This window comes from Bos indicus x Bos taurus, chromosome 11, assembly GCF_003369695.1.
Source record: "Bos indicus x Bos taurus breed Angus x Brahman F1 hybrid chromosome 11, Bos_hybrid_MaternalHap_v2.0, whole genome shotgun sequence".
NCBI classification, from domain to species: Eukaryota; Metazoa; Chordata; class Mammalia; order Artiodactyla; family Bovidae; genus Bos; species Bos indicus x Bos taurus.
In genome coordinates this window covers 31148309-31175833 of record NC_040086.1, presented here as the reverse complement: position 1 = coordinate 31175833, position 27525 = coordinate 31148309, and the positions used below count along the sequence as shown (strand labels likewise).

General features: G+C 40.1%; 1 protein-coding gene across 5 annotated transcripts in view; it reads left to right on the top strand.

Annotated features, from left to right (window-relative positions):
- The first annotated feature begins 6076 nt into the window (after positions 1–6076).
- The window catches only part of FSHR (follicle stimulating hormone receptor), a 194892-nt gene continuing 173443 nt past the window's right edge, over positions 6077–27525 (top strand). For 2 of the 5 annotated variants that reach the window (XM_027555226.1, XM_027555227.1), the window contains exon 1: positions 6078–6433. In XM_027555226.1, the coding sequence (XP_027411027.1) occupies positions 6282–6433 (152 nt within the window). In that variant the 5' untranslated portion in view covers positions 6078–6281. Of the gene's footprint in view, positions 6434–27525 lie in introns of all 5 variants that reach the window. The other 3 variants (XM_027555230.1, XM_027555225.1, XM_027555229.1) reach the window with 2 other exon arrangements.

The following is a 27525-nucleotide window of genomic DNA, read 5'->3' as shown; positions in this document are numbered from 1 at the left end:
GATAGATTTCTAAGAGAACGTTCTTTAGACAACCATAATCATAATCACCATCATGTAATGTCTGCATAGTTCTTTAGCAAATCTACAGAGAAATCTGAGCAACCTGTTGGCAGTGTTGAATACAAGGCGTCCTCTGATGCAAGGAAGAACAGGGAAATGACCTCAAAAGAAAGCTGTTCTCGAAATAGAATAAGTGAAAGAAAAGCCAAAGGGAAGCTAATGACAGCTAATGACAGGATAAAAAGAATGCTGAGGGTCACGTGGGAGATTTACAAGAGTAAAAAAAAAAATCTGTATCCCACAGAATTTTTCGAGACTGAATACTCAGTAATAAGGCATTTAATTCAGACTTATCACCACTAATCTCTTGGTAAGCTGTTAGAGTCTCATTTTCCACATTTTAGATTCCGTTTATGTTAGAGAAGGATTTTTTCCTTCTGTATCCAGTACCAGAGCCAAACACTGCTGCCACAATAGCTATGCCTGATTTTCTGATTATGGTAGAAGGAGCCATTTCTTTTCATTTGAGGAGAAGAATCAAATCCATATAGCTGCTTCCGAGAGCATGCCTATATGGTCACACCTTACAATACTTTCCATCCAGCCTGACTCTTGCTAACTTCTTAGAACTCATGATGATGTTGAACAACCCCAAGAAGCACTGCAGGCTTTGGCACCTGAGATAAAGCAACTCATGTTGGAGATTATTCCAAAGTGAAGTTCCAATAAAACTATTGCACACTCAAAGCTATGAAGTTGGAGATCATCTAAACAAGTAACATGGTTCAAGAAGAACAAAATATCCAGTGGTATGCTAGGACCAGATCTCACCAGCTCATAAAAGCAGATTGACAAATGTTGAAAAATTCTGTAAGCTGGTTGACATTACACTATTAGCTTGATAGAAGCTATGGTAGGCAAATTCATTTCATGGAAGTTAACAAATGCTACAAATAAAGATTTTTTTTCCCCCTGAAAAGCTGATTGTTAAACATTCACTAGCATATCCCTGAAAATAGCTGTCTTCCATTATTTTGAGGCTTATCTTTGGAAAGAGATTATATTTGATAACAAGCAAAGCTTCTCAAAGCTTTCCAGTGCTGTACTGACAAAGGTAAATGAGAGTACAAACTCCTCGGAGATCCAGTTACATTCCAAAGTGGCAGAGAATCTAAATAAATATTGAATGTATAAAATAATGAGGATGTATAATAATGACTGAACTAAAATACCGGATAACAAAAAATACATTATATCTGGCTAGTGTGTAGGCTTAAAAATTTAAAGTCTGTGCATCTTTTAGGAAGGGATTTTGACACTGTAAAATTAAATTTTTAAAATAAGAGGTATAAGCTAAAAGTATATGGTAAAAATTTGAGAGTAACCATTAAAATTAATGAGAGTATGTGCTGTGTCCTTAGTCACTCAGTCGTGTCCGACTCTTTGTGATCCTATGGACTATAGCCTACCAGGCTCCTCTGTCCATGGGGAGTCTCCAGGCAAGAATACTGAAGTTGGTTTCCATGCCCTCCTCCAGGGAATCTTCCAAACCCAGGGACTGAACCCAGGTCTCCCACATTGTAGGCAGATTCTTTACCATCTGAGCCACTAAGGAGAGTATATAACATCCAAAACAGTAGATGGAACAAAACAGAATAAGAAAACAAAACAAAGCAATAAAAGAAACAAACACACAAAAATTCAACAAATAAAAGATAAAAAGGTGAAAAATGGAACATGTAAAACTAGAACAAAGTAGACAGCAAATGGCATGGTAGAAAAAAAAAATTCATGTGGATCAATAATTAGAATAAATGTAAATTATTAAGGTCATCTGTTAAAAGAGATTATAAGAATGTATTAAAACAAAAAATTCAGCAGAGTGGTTATAAAATTCTACCAGTGGTTATAAAAGACATGCCTAAAACAAAGACACAGAAAGGTAGAAAGTACAAAGGTAGAAAAAAATACTAGAAAAATATTTATTAAATGAATATCAGACAAAATAAATTTTAAGATAAAAGACAGTATTATGGGTACAGTAAGATGCTACAAAATTAGAGAAAGTTTGATTCACCATGTATGTATTTCATTCTAACTTGTATGCCCAAGTAACATTGATCTATAAAGAAAAATATAAGGACAAGATTGAAATGCTGTATCAACTGTATCATTCTGATCATGTGAAATTTCAACAGAAATCCCTTCAAAATGTTAGCAAACATATAGACATTTTAGGAAAATAATAATATGCTGGATTGATGGAACAAATACAGAAGTTGTCATTACTGATTGATTCTTCACAAGCTCACATTGAATGTTTACAAAAATTAACCATACTAAGCCTTAAAACATACATTAACATGGTTGGGGGGAAAATCAATACAGACCATACTCTATATTGTATTAACAAAGAGATAAATTTAAATATCTCTGTATTTTGTAGATTTCAAAACTGTACATCTCCATTATCTGTGAGTACAGGAAAAAATAACAGAAAATTGAGAAATACTTAGAACTCAGCTATAACAAGAAATTTACCTATCAATATTTGTTGAATAGAGCTAAGGCACAGATTTTGGGAGATTCAGAAAGGAAGATGGGCTGAAGAACTAGTTAACTGACACCCAAATAAGAGGTTAAAAGAAAACAGAACAAAAAGAAAAATAGGAGAAAATAAGAGCAAAAATGTGGAAAGTTAAAATAAAGATAGAACATGATCAGCAAGGCAAAATCAGGCCTTCAGAGTGCAATTAAATCGAAAATAATCTGGCAAGGTTGGCTCATACAAAGAAAATGGACAGAAATAAACAATATTAGGAATAGTTTTTAATAGATTTAAAAAGTGAATACCAAAAAACATTATGGCAATACACTTAAAATCTCGAATGAAATGGAAAATTCCTAGAAAAATTATAGTGTAAAACTTTAAGAAATAGGAAGCTTGAATAGCCGGAAAATGAAGAAAGCTGAATGAATATTTTTAATCTACACACACACACACACAAAATACCAGGCTAGGATGGTTTACAGGCAAGTAAAGCCACACTTTTTCAAGGAATAGAGGAAAACAATCTAAAACAGTCCTGTTCCAAGAGCTTACTAGAGGGATTATTGCCCAACTCATTCTATGAGGCAAATGCATCCTCAATACCAAACCATAAAAGGATAACAAGAGAAAGGAAATGAGAAATTACATTATTTGTTACTAAATTACAAGTTGCTTATGAGATAGATGCCAAAATTCTAAATAAAATATTAGGTAGTCAAATCTCTTTGTGTATAAAACAATAGTAACTCATAAACAACATTGCTAATCCTAGGGATATGAGTAGCTTAGTAGTATAGAATTATCACTGTAAGGGCAAGGGTAAAACAAATGCAGAAAAGGCATTTGACAATATTCATTTCTATTCATGGTAGGAAAAAAATCCTTAGAAGACTTTTCTAAGAACTCTACCTTGAGATCTAACCTCATGGGTATCAAAAGCCTATAACAAATATCATTTTTCATGATGAAAAATTAGAAAACAATTTCTTTAAAGTCAGGAACATGACAAAAATGCTCACCACTTTTGTGAGCATTGTCCTCAGTATCCAGACCAAAGAAGAAAAAGAAAGGAAGAGACAGACAAAGAAGGAAGAGAGAATGGGGCAGAGGGATGGAGAGAGTGAGAAGAAAAGAGGAGGAAGGAATAAATTAGGAAAGAAGAAATTGTCTTATCACATGTCAAGACTATTTTAAAATTCTAATAATTAAGACAGTATAGTACTGGTACAGATAAAAAAGGACAATAGGCTATAAAAGAGCTTAAACACAAAACTAAGCAAAATAGTAGTTACTTGAGATGTGATAAAGATAATTTTACAAATCAGAGGCAAAAGGAGACTCTATTCAATAAATGGTTCTGGGACAAACGTTTATCCATGTGGATAAAAACCATAAGCCACTGAATAAAACTGAACTTGAGTTCCTGACACACACCACACATAAGTACTAATACCTAATAAAGATTTAAATGTGCAGAGCAAAATTATAAATTATAAAACTTGCAGAAGGAAACATAGAAGAATATTTTATGGCCTTAGAATAAAGAAAGATCATAGGAGAATAAAAAAAATGGCAATATATTTACACAATGGAATATTATATACCAGGGAACTGTAACAAACTATGGCTACACAGAGAAATATGGATGGTTCTCTAAAATGTTGTTAGTGCAAAATATAATAGAAAGTAATAAAAAAGGCTAGTTAGGGCAATACAATTTGTATAAAACCCAAAATCAAACAGTATACTGTTTGAAGATATATACTTAGATGATACAATTTGAAAAAAAAAACCAAAGGAATAACAAAATCAAAATTCAGATCACTTCTAGGAGTAGGAACAGAGAAAGGGGGGATGACAAACAGATGCCAATGGCATTGGCATCTCTTTCTTTAGTCTATAACTGTTTTGTGATTTTGCTTAATAATTTGCATGTAGGTTAGCCATGTTATCTATCAGTTGTAAATAAGGAATAGTTTTAAAGTCAAAATCTCAGTTAAAAAATTTCTTATTATACGAGGACTGATTTAGTCATAACTGAAACTTTCCAAAATCTCAGTGGGGATTTGTGGGGTGAGGGTATATGTGAGAGGTTCAACTGGTAATGAGTTTTTGGTCACTTGGAGTTATTCAAGAAGAGGTTAAGTCGACCCCTTTAAATTAATGTGGACATTTTAAAGCAAACTTACGCATGAGCTGAATGATTGAATTAAATCCCTTCTCCATCTAAATGATTATGATCCCACAGGTCAACTGCTGAATGAAATACTTTACTGTTCATGTTGCTGCTACTGCTGCTAAGTCACTTCAGTCGTGTCCGACTCTGTGCGACCCCATAGATGGCAGTCCACCAGGCTCTCCCGTCCCTGGGATTCTCCAGGCAAGAACACTGGAGTGGGTTGTTAGCCAAAACTGTAACAACGTAGAGTCCATATAGATACTGCCCTGATCTTCTAGTCCTGGAGTTAGAATGAAGCAGTTACTCCCAGAAGCATCCAGGGAACAATTTTATTCTAAGATTCACTTGCTTCTGTTATTCCCTTAATGATTATTTAATCCATTTCTTCTATGTCATTATTTCTTGGCTAGGTACAGGAGAGGAAGAAAGGAGGGGAGATCGATATATATTTGTTTAGCAGTTCCACATAACTCAATTTTGTGCGACTAATTACCCAAAGATAGTGTTAAAACTAATTTGAGCAAGTAGTAAGTTATAGGCAGAATCTTAGAGAATATTCTGCCTTTTAAACTTCATAGGTTCTGAAGTTGAAAGTAGATGGCCCCTTGACCGAAAGTATGGCCAAACGTTCCTCAGATCCCTCACCATCAAGAAGATGGGAGTACCCACAAAAGTGCCAGGGTCGTCACCTACAGAGAACATTCAAAACTAAACTAAAAGCATAGGTTAAGTAAATTCATTTGTGCCAGCTTCCAAAAGGCAAGGGCAATCTTCAGAGACTGGAAATGAGAGGAGCCAGAAAGGACATGCGACAGACGGTGGGAAAGTTGGTGTCCACTAAACCCAGTGAAAACCCAGCCCGACCTGTTGGTCACTCAGCTGAGTCAGTTATCTCTGCAGACTACTCTCCTAAAAGTGCCTCCTACCTACCAGCATCTGTCCAGGGGCTCACTAACCCACTGCCTGTCCTCTGAGCTACACCATGTTTGGTTGTTAATTCCAGAAAGAAAGAGAATCAGTGACTTCGACCCAGAAGTTCTGGTTTTGTATCAAGTAGCCTGGAGGAAGACATTGACACCAAGATTGGAAACAGGTCCCTGCCCTTCAGTGACGAACTCTCTTAATGATGTTTCACACTGTAGATTGCATCTGTTTTGGAGAAAGTCGAGTGTGTCACTCTGTTTTGAGAAAAAAATAGTGACCCACAGGGACAGTCTTACAGCGAATTTAATATAAGCTATTCTAGACATGCATCAAGTTTCAATTTGCAAACCCAACCAAAAAAGGTAAAGGGACGGCGTATCTTGCCACGCCCTCTACCTCTCCCACCCCACCCCCACCAAAGTCACTGCTGTCACTCAGAAATTCTGCTATTTGTCTGGAAGTGACCGATAAAAAAGAAAAAAAGGAAAGCAGCCCTGGGTGGGTCACGTGACCCTACCAGCTCCCAATGCAGACCTCTTCTCATAAGGGCTCAGTGTGGAGCCTCTGAAATCTGTGCAGGATTTTCTCTGCAGAGGCAGAAGAAAGCAGGTGGATGGATAAGTAAACATGGCCTTGCTCCTGGTGGCCTTGCTCGCATTCCTGAGCCTGGGCTCAGGATGCCATCATCGACTCTGTCACTGCTCTAACGGAGTTTTCCTCTGCCAGGAGAGCAAGGTGACAGAGATTCCCTCCGACCTCCCCAGGGATGCAGTCGAACTGTAAGTATCTGAGTCAGTGGGAACAACAGCGTGGCTGGTATTTGTGCATTGCGTGCTATTATTATTTTCACACTAGGCTGATAACTGCTGGGCTGAAATATTCTGCCCTGACTGAAGGCTTAAGTAAAACAAACTCCCCCAGCCCAACACTCCTGCCCTGTGGTTCTCTAAGGATCTTAGTGAGAGTTTGTCTCGGAATGCCGGGGAAGGGCAGCATGGAGAGCTTCATCTAAAGGTGAAAGGAGGACTTTTTAGTGTTTTTGACACATTCGTTCTTGGGTGCTGTACTCTCTTTGGTGGAACTAAGAGAAGGCTAAGGAAAATGTAGAAACTTAGAAGAGCTCAGATTGAAGCCAGAAAGATGGCTTTGATTGACATGGAAGGCATGATGTGTGCTTTTGAGGATACTGAATTCAAGAAGGCAAGAGTCATTGCTGCTCTGGAGGCACCAGCAAGGAATTGTCAAACTGAGAATCTGCTTCCTGGGGGAAAAGGAGTCACAAGAGAGGGAAGGGGTGTGAAGAAAGGGAGGAAGAAAAAAAGGAGGCATAGAAGGAAGGAGATCATCTTTCATACTACTGGGAAAAGGTGATTCCCAACTTTAGATTTTTACTGAACTACTTTAAAAGGAAATAGACAGACTTTTAGAACTTGACAAGATCTTAAGACATCATTCCACTTCCATCTGTTTATTTTGCAGTTGAGAAATCTGGGGTCTGGAGAGTAGAAAATTTCCTAACCTCTCACGATGAGTAGAGGCGGAGCCAAACTAGAAATCAGGCCTTTTGACTCACAGATCATCGCTGTCTTTCCCTTCAAGTCCCACGTCTATTGCATTAAAGTAAGAGGAAGGCAGGACTGTTTCATAGTCCAATGACCATCCCTCCCCACCTCCCCACCCCTCTCTACCATCCGAGAGCTGGCTCAGAGATCATAGATATCCTCAGTCGTTTTATCCCAAGGATTTTAAACAGAGCTGCTATTCTGGAAGCGTCCTTTAATCTTGGTTCCCCAAAGCTACGCATGATCTTATTTAATGGCAGAAGGTGGTCATCTTTTCATTTACCAGTTACCATTACCTATGCTCAAAGACGATGAGGCTGCATTTCAGATTTTCACTCAGGGACAAACAGCTGCAAGGCTGAGTTGGTTCCGCCTGCTCCTTTTTCCCCTGACATCACAAGTTCTCCATTCCTTCCCAGAGGTAGTGACAAGGAAGATAGGTGGCCAACACTGTGTTTTAGCGACACTGCCTTAATGAGACAGTTACTCCTGATTGCAGGGAAGAATGCGCCTATGCAGTCTGCTTTGTTAGATGATTATAAACACAAGAGAAGACTGATGTACCTGAGCTCCTCTAAGAAGTCAGTCGCTCCTAAGCTACTTTGAACAATTACTTAACTTTTTTGGGGCCTCAAGTTCCTAACTTCTAGAAGTTTAATACAATCTGCTTGGTGGGATGGCTGTGAACACCAAAAGATACAGCCCCTCAATGCACACACTCAACACACACACACATTTCTACCTCTCCCAGTCCTTCTCTTTTTCCAGTGTTTCCCCAGGGACCAAGCAGTGTCAACCAGTTACTAAAAGAGACAGCCTCTTACAAGACTTAATTTTAGAGTGATACCCTCTTTTCAAAACTCCCTGCTAAATTAGGCTGTCTGCTTTCTGGTATTTCTTCACCAGAAGGGAGATTTTTTTCACTCTGTATAGAAAAACAGGGAGCAACCAGATGTGGGCTATAGTCTGTGGAATGCCCACTTCTGATTTAGACCATAGCCGAAAGTAGTTAAATATTTCTGGCTTCAGGCAAACTCCAGGAGATAGTGAAGGACAGGGATGCTTGGAGTGCTGTAGTCCATGGGGTTGCAAACAGCTGGACACTACTGAACGACCGAACACAACAACAAAGGATTTAGATGGCCTGAGACAACGCAGCATCATGGAGAAAGTACTCAACTTGCTGAGCAGGGTCAGGAATAGAGGGAATTCTAAAGTAATATTCACAGGTGGGCCTTTAACTCTTTATCACAGTCAGGGATGGAAGAGTATGGACTCTAGAATCTAAGAGACCTGTGTTCTAACCCAGACTATGACTGTTTCTTGCTTCAGCATGTGGGCTTTTGGGTGTATCATGGAAATTGTAATGTGTACCTTTTTCAGAGTTGCCATGGGCATTAAATGTAGGATTAAAACATTCAGCACAATGCCTCTCAAGTGTGGGGGGTGGGGATTGTTATTCATCTGCAAAGTACTAGAGAAAAAACACCACAGAGGGCATTCAGGACGATCAAATGAATCAATGGAAATGAAAAGGCTTTGAAAAACTGATGTAAAGATTTTTGTAGTTCTGAGATAGTTTACAGTATCTCACTGATTTAAGAATAATCTCCTTCTCTTCCCAGTGGCTGGAGCACTTCCTCTCTGAATAAGAAATGGTGTTCCTTTGGGCTTTCAATATTTGCCAAGAACTCAGGGAACAGGTTTCATTCTGATGATAGGCAAAGGATTTTTTGATTTCAGACTTATTCTAGAAACTCAGCTTCACATAGAGGCAGTCAATGAATCTAGAAAGGACCCTTTGATCTTGCATTATTTTTCCTGGAGTTAGAATTTTTAAGAATGTGGACACCCATTCAAAACCTGAAATTTTAAGTCTCAGTGATGTTATGGATACAGATTGTTTTCTTTACCAGGGTCAGATGACCACAATACTAGAAGAAAAGAGTCCATTGATGGGCACTCTTGGCATAGGGAGAACTGTATTGAGATCATGCTATAGGCTGCCTGTGTTGACCCCTCTCTTCACAGCAAGCTCCTGTATCCCATTGCCATCTCAAGTATCTTTCTGAGATGTAGAAAGGAATGGATTACAAAACTACTAAAGCCACTGTTGATTTCTTCATGTGTCGAATGCTGATAGTTTAATTCACCTCATCATGTAGGTTTCATGTTCCCAAAAGCCCACATCTACTTTCATAAACTCCCTTCATACTGCTATAAGCAATAATTCTTTTTTTATTGCCATTATCTTTGCTTGGCATCTGAACATCTACACACTGGATTAAATAATTATCTTAATTTATCTCCTTGCTATCAATCTCTGTCTTCTCCAAACCAGCCTGAACACCGTCATTCCATTTTTCTCCATAAAACACCACGGCCACCGTGATTCTCCAGTTCAAAATCATCTGGTGGCTCGTCTTTCTGACTTTACCTCTCACCTAGCTCCAACAGGAGCCATCTGCTCCACAAGCCTGAAAAAGACTTGCTCTCGAGCTCAGTCTGTGTCTGAGGGTGTTACTACTGTTACACATCTTGCTTCTATAATCTTCAAGTTCTTCTTTGTCTCTTGAAATCCAAACTGCTTACTATAAGCTGGCTCAAAGTTTGCCTCTTTGGTAAAAACTCTCCTGACCATTCCATCTTCATGTAATCTGAACCCTGGTGCAGCTCATTTTACAATCTTGCTTTGCCCTTAATTTTTCATGTGTGTCTTATTTCCTCAACTGCAGTGAACATGTTCTTGGTAGTCATTGTGCCCGACTCAATGCAATGTAGGTTCTGGGCCCTCATTTACATATAGAATAAATGACACAATAAATAAGGGGGAATTACAGCTGTTTATTTGCTCTGCTCCTCAGTATCAAAGAAAAGATTCTTATAAAAGATACTTATTGCTCCCCCTGTGGTGAGCTACAGGATTTGATAGTTCCCTTGCTTTCTTTGCTTTTTAATGTGTTTGTTTTAAAGAAAATGCCTGTATATCATTCTGGAATCCATTAATTTATTCAGAAAGAGAGACACATAGACTTGAAACAAAGTCTACTAAGTTACAAGTTGAATATTCTTTTAGGCATGCCGCTCAGTTCTCTTGATTTAAGTAATAATACCTGCTTCTCTATTGTTAACAAGAATATTGAAAGGATGAGTGAAATTGCCTTAAACAAAATCACTTTAAACCAGGCAAAACTGTTCAAATACAATTTTTGCCAACTGAGGTCAGATTCCAAACCCTGAATGTTAGGTTTCCTGTTTCCCAGATATGCTTTGATGACTGTAGTCTGTCCAGATGTCAGAACCAAATACCCCACTGTGCAGACTGCTCTGGGCTCATCTATCTGGAGACTCCTACTGCCTTGTTTAGATATTTCTTTGAAAGAAACAAACAGCACAGATTTCACGCTAATGCATACATAATCTTTCCTCTCAAAACCAAATCCTGCACCTTCTTTAGTGAGAAATGATATGTCTATGTCCAACATTTAGAATTTAATCAGGCTGAGGCAAGGAAGGTTTATATTTCCTGCATAAGAATCAGAAAAAGGAATAGCTATAGAATGCAGTATCTTCAAAGGGAAAAAGTAAAAATTATATTGCAGAGGAAAAAAATTCTTTAAAGTTAACTGATGAACTCTACTCTACTCTGAGAATTGGCTAAGAGCTGTAATTTGCAGAGTCATTATCAGCTGTTGAAGAGTAAGGGTTTGATAGCATAGAGCTGCACTTCTTGACGATGATAACATCTCCTTGTTTACCTAAAGGTCAGTGCTGTCCTTCCTCACCCAAGTCCTCTACCAAACAAGCCTAAGGTTCAGAAGCAGAAAATCTTGGCAGCAAGTGGGAAATTCATTTAATGTTTGATTATCCTTCTCCAAAACCACTAATTGGGTTATCCAGTCACTGTGGTTTATTGGACCATCTTTTTTTTTTTTTTGAGCTGTTAGATTTAAGATCTCCAATTTAGTTTTATTTAGACTAGATGCTAACTTTTATATCCCATAAGGTCACCTAGCAAAGAGAGTAATTATTTTTAATTGCTTAAGATCTGATTATAATGAGATATGGATGTTTCTTCTTAATCTGACCTCTTCCTGAAGTATCTTGAGCATCTTTTATGTCTCTGACATGAACACACCATAACCTTTTTCTTTCATATGGAATATGCCAACTGATCTGAAAGTCTTCAAGGGATGTGCAAAAAAAAACTTTTTTTGAGTAAAGCAACCAAACCTGTGCCATAGACCTGAACTCAATTATATTTTTAGTCTCAGAAGTAGCTAATGTCCACTCTCTTTCATACCCTCTCCCAGAGCTTTTTCAGCAAGAGCCAACACAGTCATCATGGAATCCTGTATCACAAATACTAGAACATGTACAGCATAAGCCAATTTTTGGATTTCAGTAATGCTAAGATTGATGAAAATCTTTAAGAAATAGGGACCCTAAGAGTTCAGCTATTTCAGTGAAATAGATGGTTGAGGATATGGGAGAGAAAATTCATCAGTAAATTGGTGAAGGGCAGAAGTAAAATAGTGCTGAGATTTCTTTCAATTCTAAAATGCTTTGATTTTTACAAATATCTTCAGGTACCAAACTTCCCCAAACCAATAGGTTTCTTCTAGGCCTCCAGAGTCCAACACATATAATTGTAATTCCTAAATTTCTGTGATATCAGTTGTGGGATTTTAAAGAGTGTGATTCTTAGGCTTAATAGACAGTTCTGTGAACTTCTGTTACTTACGAATGCAACGTGGAGAATCTCCCCATAGATACCTGTCTCTGACTGCTTTCAGTTTGGTGAGGGGTTTTAAACAAAGAATGTTTGAGGGATCCCAGCTCCAGCAATGACTTTGTGACTAGATAAACAAAGGCTGGCTGGAAATCATCCTAGAATAGAAGGGCATGAAAGAGAAAGGGCCAGAGCCTTGAGCACTAGAATTCAGGACTGGGTCCAATTTAAAATAGCTTGTCCCTTCTAGGAAAGTCTAGCAAATTTGGTTCAGGAGATAGGATCACATCCCTGGAAGACAGAGATGCCTTCCCTTGTGCTTTACTCATCATCTCAGGGTAATAGCTTGTGAATCCGCCCCTTGCGCCTTCGGCTTTCTCCCCTCCCAACCCTCTGCTCTGAGTCCTGGCTCTGGTTTAATTCCCCTATAGGAACGAACAGCCAGATTCAGGACAAAAGTCCAAAGTCTTCAGTGTGACATTAAGCTCCTCCATATTTTATCCTCAAATTAACTCTCCTGTCTTCCCCTCATATCTTTCATCCTCTACACATTTTTTCTGTGGACTATTTCCTAATTCCCAGCTCCCAAACATACCTTATATTCCCCTACCTAAATAATATTATTTTCTTCAACCTGAAATGAATTCTTCTACTTTAATATATTCAGCTTTGGAGACCAAGCAAAAAGGCTCATTTTTCATGAAGGTTTCTTTCAACATCAAATATTTATTGATTATATTTGTGCAGGGCACTATGCTGGGCACTTGAGAGAGGAGGATCAAAAGGGGAGGCACAGGGCTGCTCTCATGGAGTTTCTAAAAGAGAAGAGCATCCAACAGTAACAACAATCATGCTTTTCCTCACTTTTACCCACAACAACAAAAATCCCCCTTGGAACCTAGAACGGTCATTATCTAAACTACCCATTTGACAATTAATTGCAAGTTGCCTTATGCAATCTGAAATCACAGACTGTGAGAGCTGGAAGAAACAGATGCTGAGTGAAAGTCAATGAAGAGATGCCTGCCTTTTGACATTTGACAAGCACCTGGCTGTCATGTCTAACTTTGCTCTTTTGACCAGCTAGGATGGATTTAAGGAGCTGTGCAGGGCCACTTCCAGAACACCCTTTTATGTAAAAGGTCAGAAGATCCTTGCTTTATTTTACAAGGAAAACACAGACCTCAAGTAAAATAGAATGATAAATGAACACCAGCAAATTTATGATAAGGCTTAACCAGCAGATGTTTAAATATTTAAGTTTGACTAGGATTCCCTGGTAGCTCAGCTGGTAAAGAATCTGACTGCAATGCAGGAGACCACGGTTTGATTCCTGGGTCAGGAAAATTCCTTTGGAGAAGCCATAGGCTACCCCCTCCAGTATTCTTGGGCTTCCCTGGTGGCTCAGATGGTAAAGAGTCTCCCTGCAGTGCAGCAGACCTAGGTTCGATCCCTGGATTGGGACGATCCCCTAGAGAAGGAAATCGCAACCCACTCCAGTATTCTTGCCTGGAAAATCCCATGGGTGGAGAGCCTGGCAGGCTATAGTGCATGGGGTAACAAAGAGTCAGAGATGACTGAGCAACTTTCACTTTCAGTAATTTTCAAATTGGGCAAATACAAGGGCCTGGATGCTTTGAGCTGGGCTGGAGGAGAATGGTACAGAAGATGGAAAACAGCATCAAAAGTGGAAGCTTAGGCTGCATTGTTTTCTTTCCTAAACTCATAATTTTTTTTTCCCAAAACTGCTTGTGTTCCTGAATATTACTAAGTAGACACTGGGAGAGAATAGGTAAAAGGAGTTTACATGTCAAAAGACTGTGTATGACAGCTTCCCTTCAAAGCAGCTGAATGTCATCTATGAAATCTGGTAACCACCCGAGCTCACAAAGACCAGATGTCTCTCCTGAAAGTGACACACCTTAAAATGTCTACTTTGGCATAAGTGGGACACAAACAAGGAATTCTTGAATGTTCTTAAATTTCTGAGCAATTTCTCTTCCTTCTAAGTTCCAAACTACTTTGTATGGCTGTGTTTAGAATAGGAAAACGAATTGAAAACAAAAGAATGGTCACTAGCCATCATCAGATCACAGCAAGTATAGAGAGTCAGACTTAAACCCTTACCATTGCCATATGCCCACCAAGGCTAATTCTGCTCAGGGCAGGAAGGAATGAATCCTTTATCTAATTGGTGTTTGTTTTATGGGTAAGGAGTGTAGACATTCTGTAAGTAAATATACTGGGTTGGGAGGGGAAGCAGAAAATACTAGAAACACTCTTTTAATTTAGAAAACAAACTGGAAAGGCAATGAAAAGCAAACATGAGATTTATGGTGACCAGCAAGGAGGTCATCTGGAAGCCTGCACACAGTAGCAAAATTGCTTATCGGGTCCCTGGCTGCGAAAATCTGCTGAGTTCCTTCAATAAGAACATGGAGTCTTAGAATGGCATCTGACTCCCCCAAACAAATACTAGAGATGAGAGGAAAGAGAACAAAGAGTTATGATAACCAGATAGGAAAATTACAAAGTAGCTCTGAAAGCAGAGCTATAGGGTAAGAAGAAGCAAAACAACAACCACAGCAGTATAAATAAAGGAAAAGGCTGGGCCACTGAGCTGGGGGATCACTGTGCCAATATCTCGATCTTGCCTCTTGGACTGGGCAAAACCCCTTGAGAAGATTCTTCCAAGCCCCTACCTGGAAGGTGAAGCCCTAACTGCCAGCACTCTGGTGGCTAGGAAAGAGGACTGGAGGTCTCAGCACCCAGCATCCATAAGTGGTCCCTGGTGTCTCCAGTTCAGACATTCTCTGCTCCCTTTAAAGAATAAACCTTGGGGTTCCCCTGGTGGGCCAGTCGTTAAGAATCTGCCTGCCAGTGCAGGGGACACAGGTTCAAACCCTAGTCAGAAGATCCCACATGCTGCTAAGTAACTAAGGCCCCGTACCCCAACTACCAGATTCGCACTCCAGAGCCCACGAGCCATAACTACTGAAACCCACGCACCTAGAGCCAGTGTTCCACAACAAGAGAAGATGCTTGGACGAGAAGCCTGTGCGCCGCAACTAGAGAAAGCCCGTGTGCAGCACAAAGGCCTGGCACAGCCAAACAAATAAATAAACCTAGTGTTTTTGCTCAGCTCTGAGGGAACACTGGCCTGGCTGCTCCAGGTGGGTAGTATGGCTGCTTTTTAAACAACTTTCCTACCAGCCCTCTTTATTTTGGCCACCTCAAGCCTCTTCACCCTCCAGTCCTGCTTCTGGGGACACCAGTGCTTCCAGTTCCTGAGTGTTTTCAGGGATCATGTGGCATAAATCTCACTGGCTTGGGATTTCATTTTAGAGTCTTCCAAGTCAGGACTTCTCCAACTTTAAATATGCAAGCCAATCAGAGCACTATATGGGGAAAATGTAGATTCCGACTCAGGAAGTTTGAGGAGGAGCCTGAGCTTCTGCATTTCCAGTTACCTCCAAGAGATGCTGGTTGTAGTGGTACCAGGTCCACATTCCTCCATGGTCTTTACAATATTCTGTTGCTCTTTTTTCTCTGCCCTTATGGCTTTAAAAGAAAGAAAAAAAGTCCCCTTCTTGTCTTCTCAGTGGTGTTTCAAGAGGAAACCAATAGTTAGTCGTTCGTTTATTCTGCTTTCTCTTCTCAGCAATTCCCATTCATTATTCAATCCACTCAATGCCCACTGTTGCATTAAAAATTATCTTGTCACAGGTACCGATAAACTTTATTTTTGGTATGTTTTACTTAGTAGTTATATTATTCTTCAAATAAAAGCCTGAATATTAGATGACCACAGGTAACCATCCTCCTGCTTGAAACACTTTTCTCCCTTGACCGCCAGCTTCTCTGACATCACACTAGTTTTCCTCTTACATCTCACACCAGACCTTGACCTTCTCTGTTACCAAGTCTCAAAGCGATGAAGTGCCCCAGGCTCCTCCAGACTCTCTTCTCTCATGAATCTGTATTCTCTGTACAGTAATCTCATCAGCCCCATGGCTTTAAATACTAGCTATATTCAAAATCCATGTGTCATATCTGACCTCTTCATTGAGCCCCAGAAAAGTAATACCCAAGTGAAACCTTAACATCTCACTGGATCTCTTGCCAGCACCTCAAAACCAGCAAGCAGAAAATAGTACACTTAATCGCCCTCCCCTTAACCCCTCAGAATCTTCTCTCCCAGGCTTCATTATCTGTGTTATATCACCAACTTCTTGCTGTAAATCTAATCCAAGTGCTGGGGATTAGACACCCAAAACCTAACTCAAATGTCTCCACTTCTCACCTTCCTTACCACCACCCCAGCTCAAACCACCACCAGAACTCACCTGGGCTAGTACAATAGTCCCCAGCATTTCTATCCCCTGCTGCTGCTACTGCTGCTAAGTCGCTTCAGTCGTGTCCAACTCTGTGCAACCCCATAGACAGCAGTCCATTAGGCTCCTCTGTCCCTGGGATTCTCTAGGCAAGAATACTGGAGTGGGTTGCCATTTCCTTCTCCAATGCATGAAAGTGAGAAGTGAAAGTGAAGTCACTCAGTCGTGCCCGACTCTTAGCGACCCCATGGACTGCAGCCTACCAGGCTCCTCCGTCCATGGGATCAGTTCCACTTAAATCCATTCCCACACAGCAGCTAGAAAGACTTTGAAAAAGAAGACGGCATACAATTACTTCGAATTTCACTCAGAATAAACTTTTTTCAATCCACGTTTCATGACTATCTATTATAACAGGCACCGCTCTAGGTGTCAGGTCCAGCAGTGAGCAAAACAAACACAGTCTCTTCCCTTGTGGTGCTTACATGCTTTGTCATGGCTACAAGATACTCTGACCTGACCCCTGCCTGCCTTCCCACAGGCATAGTGCACGTCATGTATCACTTGCCCATCGCCACTATGCTCTGGACCTTTTTCTGCTCTCCAAACACACCAGACTCTTTTCTACCTGAAAACTTTCCCTTGCTTTTCTTTCCCTCTAAAATGTTTTTGTCTCTCCTCTTCAGTCTTTCCCCAAATGCCAACCCCTTGGGGAGGTCATCCTTGACCACCCCACTATAGTAGCACCCCAACTGCTGCAGTATATGATCTCTTTCTTCCATAAACTTACTGTAATGTGAATGTTTTTATCTATTTGTCGCCCCTCGACTAGAAATCAGAACTAATGCTTCACGGTAGCAAGGATTCTCATGTGTAGAATAGCTCCTAGTACAGAGCAGATGCTCAATAGCTTCATGAATTAAATGAATAAATGAAAGGCCCCTTCAACAAATGAGAACTACAAGGAGAGACAGAATGTGACAGACACCTATTAATTCTACTCTATCATCATGCTTTGTGCCTCTTCTAGTACCTCACCCAACAGTCTTGCACTGCAGCTATTACTGTCCCCATTTTAGGAAATAAGATAAATGGAATCAATCAATGCCGAATGTCAGGACTGAAATTGAGATTCCTGATATACCTGATTAGACAATGTCCAATCTTTGTATTAACCATGAAAAAAAGAGAGAGAGGGGACCCTCTAGTCCTCTGAACTCAATCCCTAAAGAAAAACAATCCAAACTCATCATCAGAGCTGAAATACATACAATGCTGGAGTCATCTATAATACCAAACTTATGTAATATCTTGCCACTTAAAAACAGAAAAACTCTCTGAGGGCTAGCATTGCACCCCTGGCCTGCATTCAGCAGGGTTGGTGCCTCGGTAGCTAATCAATAAGGAGGGCAGAGACAGAAAATGAATGTGTGGGATCACGAAAACATAGGAGGAGGACTGAAAAGTAGATGTCACTGGCTGTTTTCAGTGATAAGCTGCAACATAACCAGAAGTTGTGTAATAAGGTCCTAAACACTGGACCATAAGGGAAGCCCAAAATCAGAGCATTTTTTGCTAGATGAATTTAAGAGAGCATATACTTCCGCCTTCCCCTTACTTGTTCTAGGTATGAGAAATGAAGCTTAGTAAAATGATTTGTCTTAATCCTCAATTTCCAAGCTTCTTTGTCAGGCTTAGTGATAAAACATTCCTCTCTACTCCCACAGAGAACAGATAACTCCCCAGCACATTCACTTCTTTTCCCTCACGTTCAAAGAAGTATAAACATCAGAATTCCACCACGATTTTCTTTTTACCTTTGCTTACTTTTCAAAAACAGCTTTCTTGAGACATAACACACAGTATACAATCTACTCAAAGTTTACATTTTGATGGTATTTCGTATATTCACAGATATGTTCAACCATTGTCATAATCAATTTTAAAACATTTTTATCACCTAACCCTTTAACTGTCACTCCTCTGCCTACCTATGCTACACCCAGACCTAAGAAACCACTAATCTACTGTCTTTACAGATTTTTATATTCTAAACTTTCATATAAATGGAATTATATAAGATCTTTGTGACTAAACTTCTTTCATTTCGCATACTTTCAAAGGTTTATTCAAGGTATCAATAAGCTTTTCATAGTCAAAAAATACTTCTTTGTATAAGTAAACCACATTTTGTTAATCCAATTCATCTGTTGATGGACATTGGATTATTCAGTTTTTGACTATTAATGATGTTTGCTTTAAACATTTATGTGTAAGGTTTCGTGTGGACATGTTATCCCAGTACCACCTCTGGTCTCCATTGTTTCTGACAAGACGTAGGTTGTTAACCTTATTGAGGGTTCTTTGTAAGTAATGAGTCATTTTTCTCTTGCTTTCAAGATTTTCTCCTTGTCTTTGATTTTCAGTGTTTTTACTACAATGTGTCTGTTTATGGGTCTCTTTGTGAATATTCTACTCTAATGAGCTTACTAGATGCTTTCAGTAAATCTAGAAGATTTTCAGCCATTATTTTTTCAAATAATTTTTTACTCCTATATCTTTCTACTTTTTTTTTTTTTTCCCTGGGAACATTTCAGACAAACTATTGCAGCATTCTGGGTACTGGTTCCACTTGTATGACTTACTAGCATTATTGGTTAGTTTGCTGTTTAGTGGCTACTAGCTAGATTATTTTGTTGAAAGCCTTTGATGTTGATTCTCAGGAAGGTACAACTTTGAAGATGCCCACGGTCAGCCTGGGAAGACAAGGTATTAGCAGGGCTGTCATCTATTATTCCCCTGACCACACCCAGATATTCAACTTTACTACTTGCAGTCAGACTATGCTACCATTTTCAAAAATTCCCTGGGGCATATATTCCTTTATAAACTAATCCAATCAAACTGTGTGGCTCCTTCAAATAAATCATTGATCAAGTCAATGTTTTGATATTCATTCTGACCCCAGGGGGCTCCTTCCAGCTGTTTTATTTCCCCTGATTCTCCCCTGCAAACTAATTGTCCTACATTATATGTCTTTTAGATCCATGAATACAACTGCCTTTACCATAGCTTCACTGTTGAGAGGGCTCTCAGGCTTAAACTTCTCCACCCTCTGTTGCAAATAAAGTCAGTTCTTTGGGAAGAGAATACCAGATATGTGTTTCACAGTCTGCTTTTCACTTTATGCAAAATCTCAGCCAGGGCTCTGGAGCCAGGAGTGGATTCAAAGGTAAACTTCTGAGACCCTCATACAGGAGTTAAACACGTGAAGGAAGGTAGGGTAGCAACCAATCAAGCTTGACTTGGAGCCACCACCTCATGAGCCCTAGCAAGAGACTTGGATTCCTAGCATTCCCAGCAGGCTGTACCCGAGACAGCCTCTGATGCACAAGTGTGCCTTGGTATAAAGGAAGGAGCCCCCACTTCCCAACCACACCTGCCTACCATTCAACCTCAGCAACAGGCTGCTGGAGGCAAAGTAAGAAAAGCTGAAGTCCTGCTTCTCCTGGAAGAAAGCCCTCCATCTTGAAGCTGGGAGGAGAGGTAACCCTGTGTTCTTGACTGTAGCACTCTGAAGTACCAGCATCTCCACTTCTCTGAAGTGGGAGGTGCAAGGGAGGCAGTACTTTAGATTTAAGTGACACACTCTTGCCTTTTTTTAACCGGATTTTCACAGATGTTCTTGAATAGATGTTTTTATTTAGTTTGTTACAATATTGCTTCCATTTTATGTTTTTGTTTTTCTGGCCATGAGGCATGTAGAATCTTAGCTCCCTGACCAGTCCCTAATATGTATGTATTAGGGACTTGCCCAGTGGTTAAGATTTTGCCGTCCAATGAAAGGGGTGTGGCTTCCATCCCTGGTCACAGAGCTAAGATCCTATATATACATATATTTTGCTGCTCTGGGTCTTAATTGTGGCATAAGGGATATCTCGTTTGTGGCGTGCAAACTTCTGAGTTGTGACATGTGGGATCTAGTTCCCTGACTAGAGACTGTACTGGGAGCACAGAGACTTAGCCACAGGACCACCAGGCAAGTCCCACCCCTCTACGTCCTTGATCAAGCAACGCAAAGCGGGGAGCAGGTTGTGGCTGAAAGCAGAAAAGCAGTGAGGTACCCAGGATTATCATCTCTGAAGTTCTCAGTGTGCCCTTGAACAAAGAATAGTTGGGCATGCCAGGAGGAAATGGATGTTTTCACCCTGAAGTTTTTCATCCCGTTTTTAACTTTAATGTCTTTTACATGCATTATTAGCTTTAAATAATTTAGTACACATGTCCTAAAGTTGGTCTGGTGAATAGTAATGGTTCTATCATCCACCAAATAAGGCCACTAATTGCTCTTCTTGACAGCCATAACAGTTTATTAAACATTGTGATATGGTGAGCAAAACAGGTGGAAATGGAATTACAACTGAAAGGATGCTTTCCAGAGTTGCTTTGGTTTGTTAGATCAAAAGAGAAAAACAGATTTTTTTTTAATCCTGAGCAGGCTAGAGACAAAATTACCTTCTCCCTGTGTATTGACAGTCCTGACCATTTGACAGAAGTAATTTCAGCAACAGGGAGCATGCAGTTGTATCAAATGGCAAACAAGCCAAAAGTATATCAAAATCCTGAGTTCAGCATCTTCCCCCCAAAAAAATCACTGAGACCCTAAACAAAGCAGTACATCACCCACGACCTGCTACTCCTGGCATCACATCTTTATTGAACACTTACTGTGTGTACAGCCATTTGCTGGGATATAAGAGTCAACCTTGCAGCCCTGACAGATAGACTCTCTTCATGGATCTGAAGCAAGTAGACACATACACACAGACATAGAAAAAGTGAGCAAGGCTTTTCAACTGATCATGTGATAACATGATAAGGACAGGAAATGCAAGACAACATGTAACTACTGTAGAAATTCCTTGAAGGGAGAGGTAACTGTGCTTGTAATAAACAAACAAGGCCACTTCCTTGAAGAGGTCAGACATGCGCTGGACATAAAGAAAAGGTTTAAATATCCAACAGTGAGGGAAGATTCTTAGTAGGTAGAAGGAACATCTGCAGAGCTAATCCAACAGCAGTAAATCAAAGAAAAAGCTTTTTCTCCTGAAGGATATAGTATTGTTTCTGAATTATCAATTTCCTTTTTCAAAAATGTGCCAAGCACAGCACTTGGGTGAGAGTGGGGGGAATTGGAGCATTTCCATTCCAAATCTCCAAATTCCAGAATCTAGTAGGGGGAGAAATGAAGTTCTGTTTTAATAGATAGTGGAGATTTGGGTAGAAAGGACCAAGGCATGGTTCAGAGAAATTTAGTGGAATGTATTCAATGGTTTTAAAAATCTTTTGACTTAATGCAGAACAAATTAGACCCAGTTTTATTTTGCAGTTAAGAAATACAAATTATTTAACTCATTAGAAGTCTTTTCAAATAGAATCAGTTTTTATTCAATTGTTTCAATTGGCTGGAATAGGGACAAGCTGAGGTCACAGGGGATCTTTGGATCTAAAACTACGTTTCTAAAATAAATAATTCCTTCAGACAAACTTAAACATTGGACTCTTTCACACAGTAAGCAAATAGACCCCAATTAGGTCTAGATAACTTTTCCTAGAATGGACAGAGGAGCCTGGAGGGCTGTAGTCCTTGGGGTTGCAAAGAGTCAGACACGACTAAGCGATTAAAACCAACAACAACCTGAAATTAGCTGTTTTGTTTGCTGGTCCCCAACCCACTTTGCTTTTCAAAAAAACGGGGGGAGGGGGATAAATGAGCATAAAACAAGAACTATCAAGAAAATCTTCCAAATAGTCTGCCTCCCCATCTCTTGCATTTTTCCTTTTTTTCTATTTTTATAACATTTTATATAACTCATAAAAAACAGTGCTTGTATAAAAATTCACACAAAATTGCTAGAGAGCATACAATTTCCAAAACTGTCCTGGGTTTTTGTTACATTCAGTTTTCTTATTGTATTTTTCTAACTGCCTTGAAGGCGAGCAGTCAAGATCAGCTGACTTGACCGACACGTGAGCCAACTCCTTTTGTTTTTGCATCACTCTGTTAAGCTGTCTCCCTTCCAATAATCATTATGGTGTAAGTGACACTCCAGGGGAAATCAATTCCTTTTGACTAAATAGAAAAGCTTGGTCTACCTCCCTCAAATCATAATTGGGGCTTTGTTTATTTTGCTGTTGTCTGAACCCTGCAGCAGCCACATCTTGTTTCCACCAAAGTTGAATAGCTTGTCTACTGCAGCCTCCAGGGAAGATTTGCCAGCCTTTAGGAACCGCCCTCCTTGAGGAGGGAATAATTAGAACCACTTAGATATTAGAATTGCATTTCCTAGTGACTGACTCCATGTTGCTTCCCCTCAAGATTGTTTAAAGGAAAACTCCTTTAAACCCCTAAGGGGATGGAGTCTGTCATTTTCTTTCCACTTAGAAAGATGTGAAGCTACTGAAGCCTTTATATTTGTAAGATTCTCAAAACCAAGGATTCCCATGCCTCATTTCTAGCTGTCTTAGGTCTGTAAAGTATCAAGCATGTCTTAGACCTCAAGAGATATTTCTGAATAAATGAAATGAATGACTTTCGCTAAGTTAAACTGATGAGTTAAATTGAATTGGATTGGACTGGATTGAAATGAATTGGGCTTCTCTGCAGTGACAGAGTAGCTATCAAGAAAGCAGAAGGAAGGTCAGTGTATGCCATTCACTAGCTGATCAAGGCCAGCTATTTGGAATAATCAGGGAGTCCAAGCCCTCCTGGCTGCTGAGGATCAGAGGTTAAATGATATTCCAAGGACAGATAGCAAAAATGAGAGCAGAGACTCCAGACATAATAACAATAAAGACAAATAACTAGGCTTATGTGTATGTGTATATAGGATGTCAGGCACGGCTCTCACTGTCTCACTATATCATTATCTTTTTTAGTCCTCATAGCAACCCTTTGGGGCAGGCTCTACTATTATCCACACTTTCAGATAAAGCAACTAGGCATTAAGCAATTAAGTCATTCGCCCAAGTGGCACAACCAGGATAGGGACTCAGGAAGAAAGACCCCAAGACACTGCTGTTAACCATTTCAAGACATCATGGACAGGGGAGAAAGAGTTTATAACACAGCTTAAATAAAGGTTTTAAGAAAGGAAAATGACAGCAGTGTAAGGAAAAGGAGAAACAAACAAAAAAAAAAAAGAAAAGAAACAATTCTTCCCCTCTTGAAGACTTGCAATTATAAACTTGCAATTATAAAAAGACTTGCAATTATAAAAAGACTTGCAATTATAAAAAAAAAAAAATCTCCTAAACTTAAACATTTTAAGACATCCAGATTTCACATTACTGAACTTCCTGAAGTCTGACCCTGATAGGATCTGCCCAGTCACACTGTACAGAACCTTGTAGGTATTTCAGGGTTCTAATACCCAGGAATGTCATAAAATAAAGGTTTTTTAATAATACATCATCTCATGTTTATATTTACCTATCCTTTACAATCAAAAACACAGACCCATAATGTTTAAAATGTTCAAATAACATTTGTCTTGGGACATGGCAGCCCTAGTCCATGCCGGACACCATACTCATTCTCCCAGAATGACCAGGAGTCCTGACCTGGAGGTGTCTCCCTGCCCTGCGTGCACCCAAAGGCCTGTCTGCGGCTGAATCTTCTGCTCCCATCAGCGAGGCGTGACTGAGTGCCTCCCCTGAACCCTGCACATAGGTATTTAAACAAACAGGTGTTTAAATCATCCTATCAAAGCAGAGCTACACACATGATTCTAACTACTGACTATTCTAGTTCTGAAGATCTGAGTTCTTCAAAGCGTGAGCCTTCTCTTCCATGAGTTTGCCCAAACCTCCCCTTAGCCACTCACCCTTTTTCTGCCACCTTGACAGAAGCTGACAATCTTTCTCTCTCATGAGTTCAGGAAGCAGGGAGAAGATGTGGATGCCTCCCTGTGGGGCAGGCCTATAGGCCATCCCTGAAACCCTCTCATTCCACTTCCTGAGAGGTGTATTACAGGGCAAGGAGGCCAAACAGTGTCACGGGATGATCCCAGGACCGGCATTGAGAAGAACCTGGGTCTAATCCCAAGAGTATCTCATTATTCAACCTAGGAAAATCATCTAACATTTCAGGGCCTTAGTTTACCTCTTATAAAGTCACAGAGCTGAACATGAGAATTCCTGAAGTCACTTCCCTCCCCACTAAACAGAAGGAAAACTTGAGCCTGAGAACGAACTCTGACTTAAGCCAATCAACTTTTTAACAATCAAGCCAGCCTCCCAGCCTACACGTGCAGAGACCCTGACAGCTTTGTCACATGTGATGCTAGGACTCGCACCTATGCAGTCAAAGTCCTGCATTTTCTGCCAGCCTCTTTCTTTAGGTCTGTCATGACTAAATGGCAGCAGGAAAAAGCTAAAGGGCCAGGTACCTTTTTATTGACAGCTTGCCCTGTAGACCCTGCCCTGGGAGGAGGAGGAGGACGACGACACAACAGAGTCCATCAGCCATCTGTGGTTTCCCAGGCTTTAGGTCTGTTAGCAACTGACATTTCATCCACATCATTATAGCGAGTGGCACAACCAGGGAGTTAGGGCCATTTCTGTGTGTGTTTGCATGTGCTCATTCCTGGCTTTCCATTTTTAAGTCCAATATTTAAAATCAAGAGCCCTGCAAATTTGAGGCGGTGGACAGCCTTAAAATTCCTCAAGTAGTTGCATGTTATTTACTAAGGAAAAAAGAAAAATTGGTGAGCAACAATTCATTCATTCACTCAAAAATACTGATTGCCTCCCATGCACCAGATAATGTTCTATATGCTAGAGATACAGCAGAGAACAAAATGGATTACAAGAAGAAATGATAAGCTCTTAAGGAGCTTATATTCTACAATAGATGACTAATAATGACCATGAAAAATAAGATATGTAGGAAAGGGATCTAGAAGATCAGAAGCAGTGTGTACACTGGCCAGGAAACCCTGTAGAGAAGCAATCAATTGAATAAAGGACTAAAGATGGTGAAGGACTGAGTCACATGGATATCTAGGGGAAGACGGTTCCAGAAGAGGCCAAGTGAGGGACTGAGACAGGGACACATCTGCATGTAAAAGGAACAGCAAAGTCAGAGTGGCTGAGTGGATGACTGCAGAGGGCATAGGTAAATTCAGAGGGTCACAAAGATGTTTGCATGTAAGGAATTTGCATGTAAACCCTTGTAGGGACATGGGATTCTGTTTAGTGTGAGATAGGAGGCCAGGGGAGGGAGTGATCTGATTTAAGCTTTAACAGAATTAATGTTAAGAATACACTGAAGGATGTCAAGACAGAAGCTGAAAGACAGGTTGAGAGGCTATTACAATAATTTGTTTGAGAGGTGATGAGGATTCACATGAAAGGGTGAACAGTGGAGATGATGGGAAGCAGTCAGATTCTGGGCACATTTTGGAGGTACAGACAATAAAGATTGCTGACAAATTAAATATGGGGTGTGAAGGAAAACAGTGTCAAAGATGGCTACAGGTTATAATCCTGAACAGCTATTAAAAAATGGAATCGTCTTTTCAGACTGGGGAAAGAAGCAGAGAAACTGGGCTGAAGGCTGGGGTGGTGAAGGGGTGGAGGGGAGGCACAGTAAAGATTATGAGAGAGACATAACCCTAACGAAAACTACATTCTTGTTTTCTGATGCTGCCCAAGTTAAACTCATGCCTGTCCACTGGTCCTAGAATGTTACATTAAAAACTTATACTTAAAAAAAAATGCTTCTGAATAACTACATTATACATCAGGATTAGCTTTTTTAAAATGCCTCCTAAGGAAATGGCAATTCCCTGCAGTATTCTTCCTTGGGACATCCTATGGACAGAGGAGCCTGGTGGACTACAGTCCATGGGGTCACAGGTCAGACATGACTTAGCAATTAAACAACAATAAAATAGCTGAACAAGTTCCCTCTGGCTACAGACATAAACCCAATACCCTCTTTTTTAGTGATGATATAGGGAGGACCCTCACTCCCATGTAGAAAACTGCTGCATCTGCTCATTTTATCATCAATACGCTTCCCTTTTCTGGCCCCTTGCCAAAGTCCCAGTGTTTCTATCCAAACCCCCCCCCCCCCCCCCCCCCCGCCTTCTCCATCTCTGACCCCTGCCCCAGAAAGCAAGTCTGGGTGGAGGTCCCAGACATCTGAACTTTGCTTGGAGGGCATGAGCCCTTTCCAAAGAGACTTTACAGACATAATATAGAAGATCAAATTTATATAAATCAAGTAAGTGAAAGGTTGTTGTTGAATCACGCGAATATACCGGGATTCTTGGCCCCCGGAGGAGAAGAATTCAATCCGGGGCCAGAGACGAGGCTTGATCGCTCAGAGCTTTTGTGTAATAAAGTTTTATTAAAGTATAAAGGAGCTAGAGAAAGCTTCTGACATAGGCATCAAAAGGGGGCAGAAAGAGTACCTGCTTGCTAGTGTTAACAACGAAGCTATATAATCTCCAATGAATCCAAAGAATGTCTGGAGGTTGTAAAGACCTCATCAGACCTACTCCCATGATTTACATTTTAAGATAACAGAAGGTTTAATCCAGAGACTGTCCTTAGGCAAGATACATTATTGTTATATAATCCTGAGGAATGTGGAGAAAGAAAAAAGTTTGTCCTTTCTTCCTCCTTGAGAATTCCAGACCCCTCTCTCCTTGGGGACCCCTAGACTCCCTATCAACCTGCCTAGGAACTGACTCTCTCATAAGTAGGTCACTTAAACTTCTCATGTCTTGAATGTTTCTATCTCAAACCAAAATGTGGATAAAAGGAGGAAAGAAGGGAAGAAGGGAGAGATGAGGGGAGGGAGGCGCTGGGGGAAATGAAGAGAAACACTACAGTTCTTAGAGCAAAGGCAGATAGACCCCAACATAGCTACTACATCCTTTATTTATTTTTTTTAAGTAAGTGTTGGTTTTATGGCAAAATTATAATATATAGGCAGTGTATGAAGTTATTTCAGATGACAGATTTAATTCTTTTCCTTACAAGTAAAAGCTGCAATTACCACATTAGAACTTCGATGCAGAATATCTAATACATATAAAGCTTCAGTCTCAGGCCTTGAGAAGCTGTGAATGAAAGTTACCACACCGTTAGAGTCTGTGGATATCAGTATATTGTCCTTTCCCTTCCACCAGTCCATCTTTCCGGTTTCCAGTGTAGACAAATTCCATTAG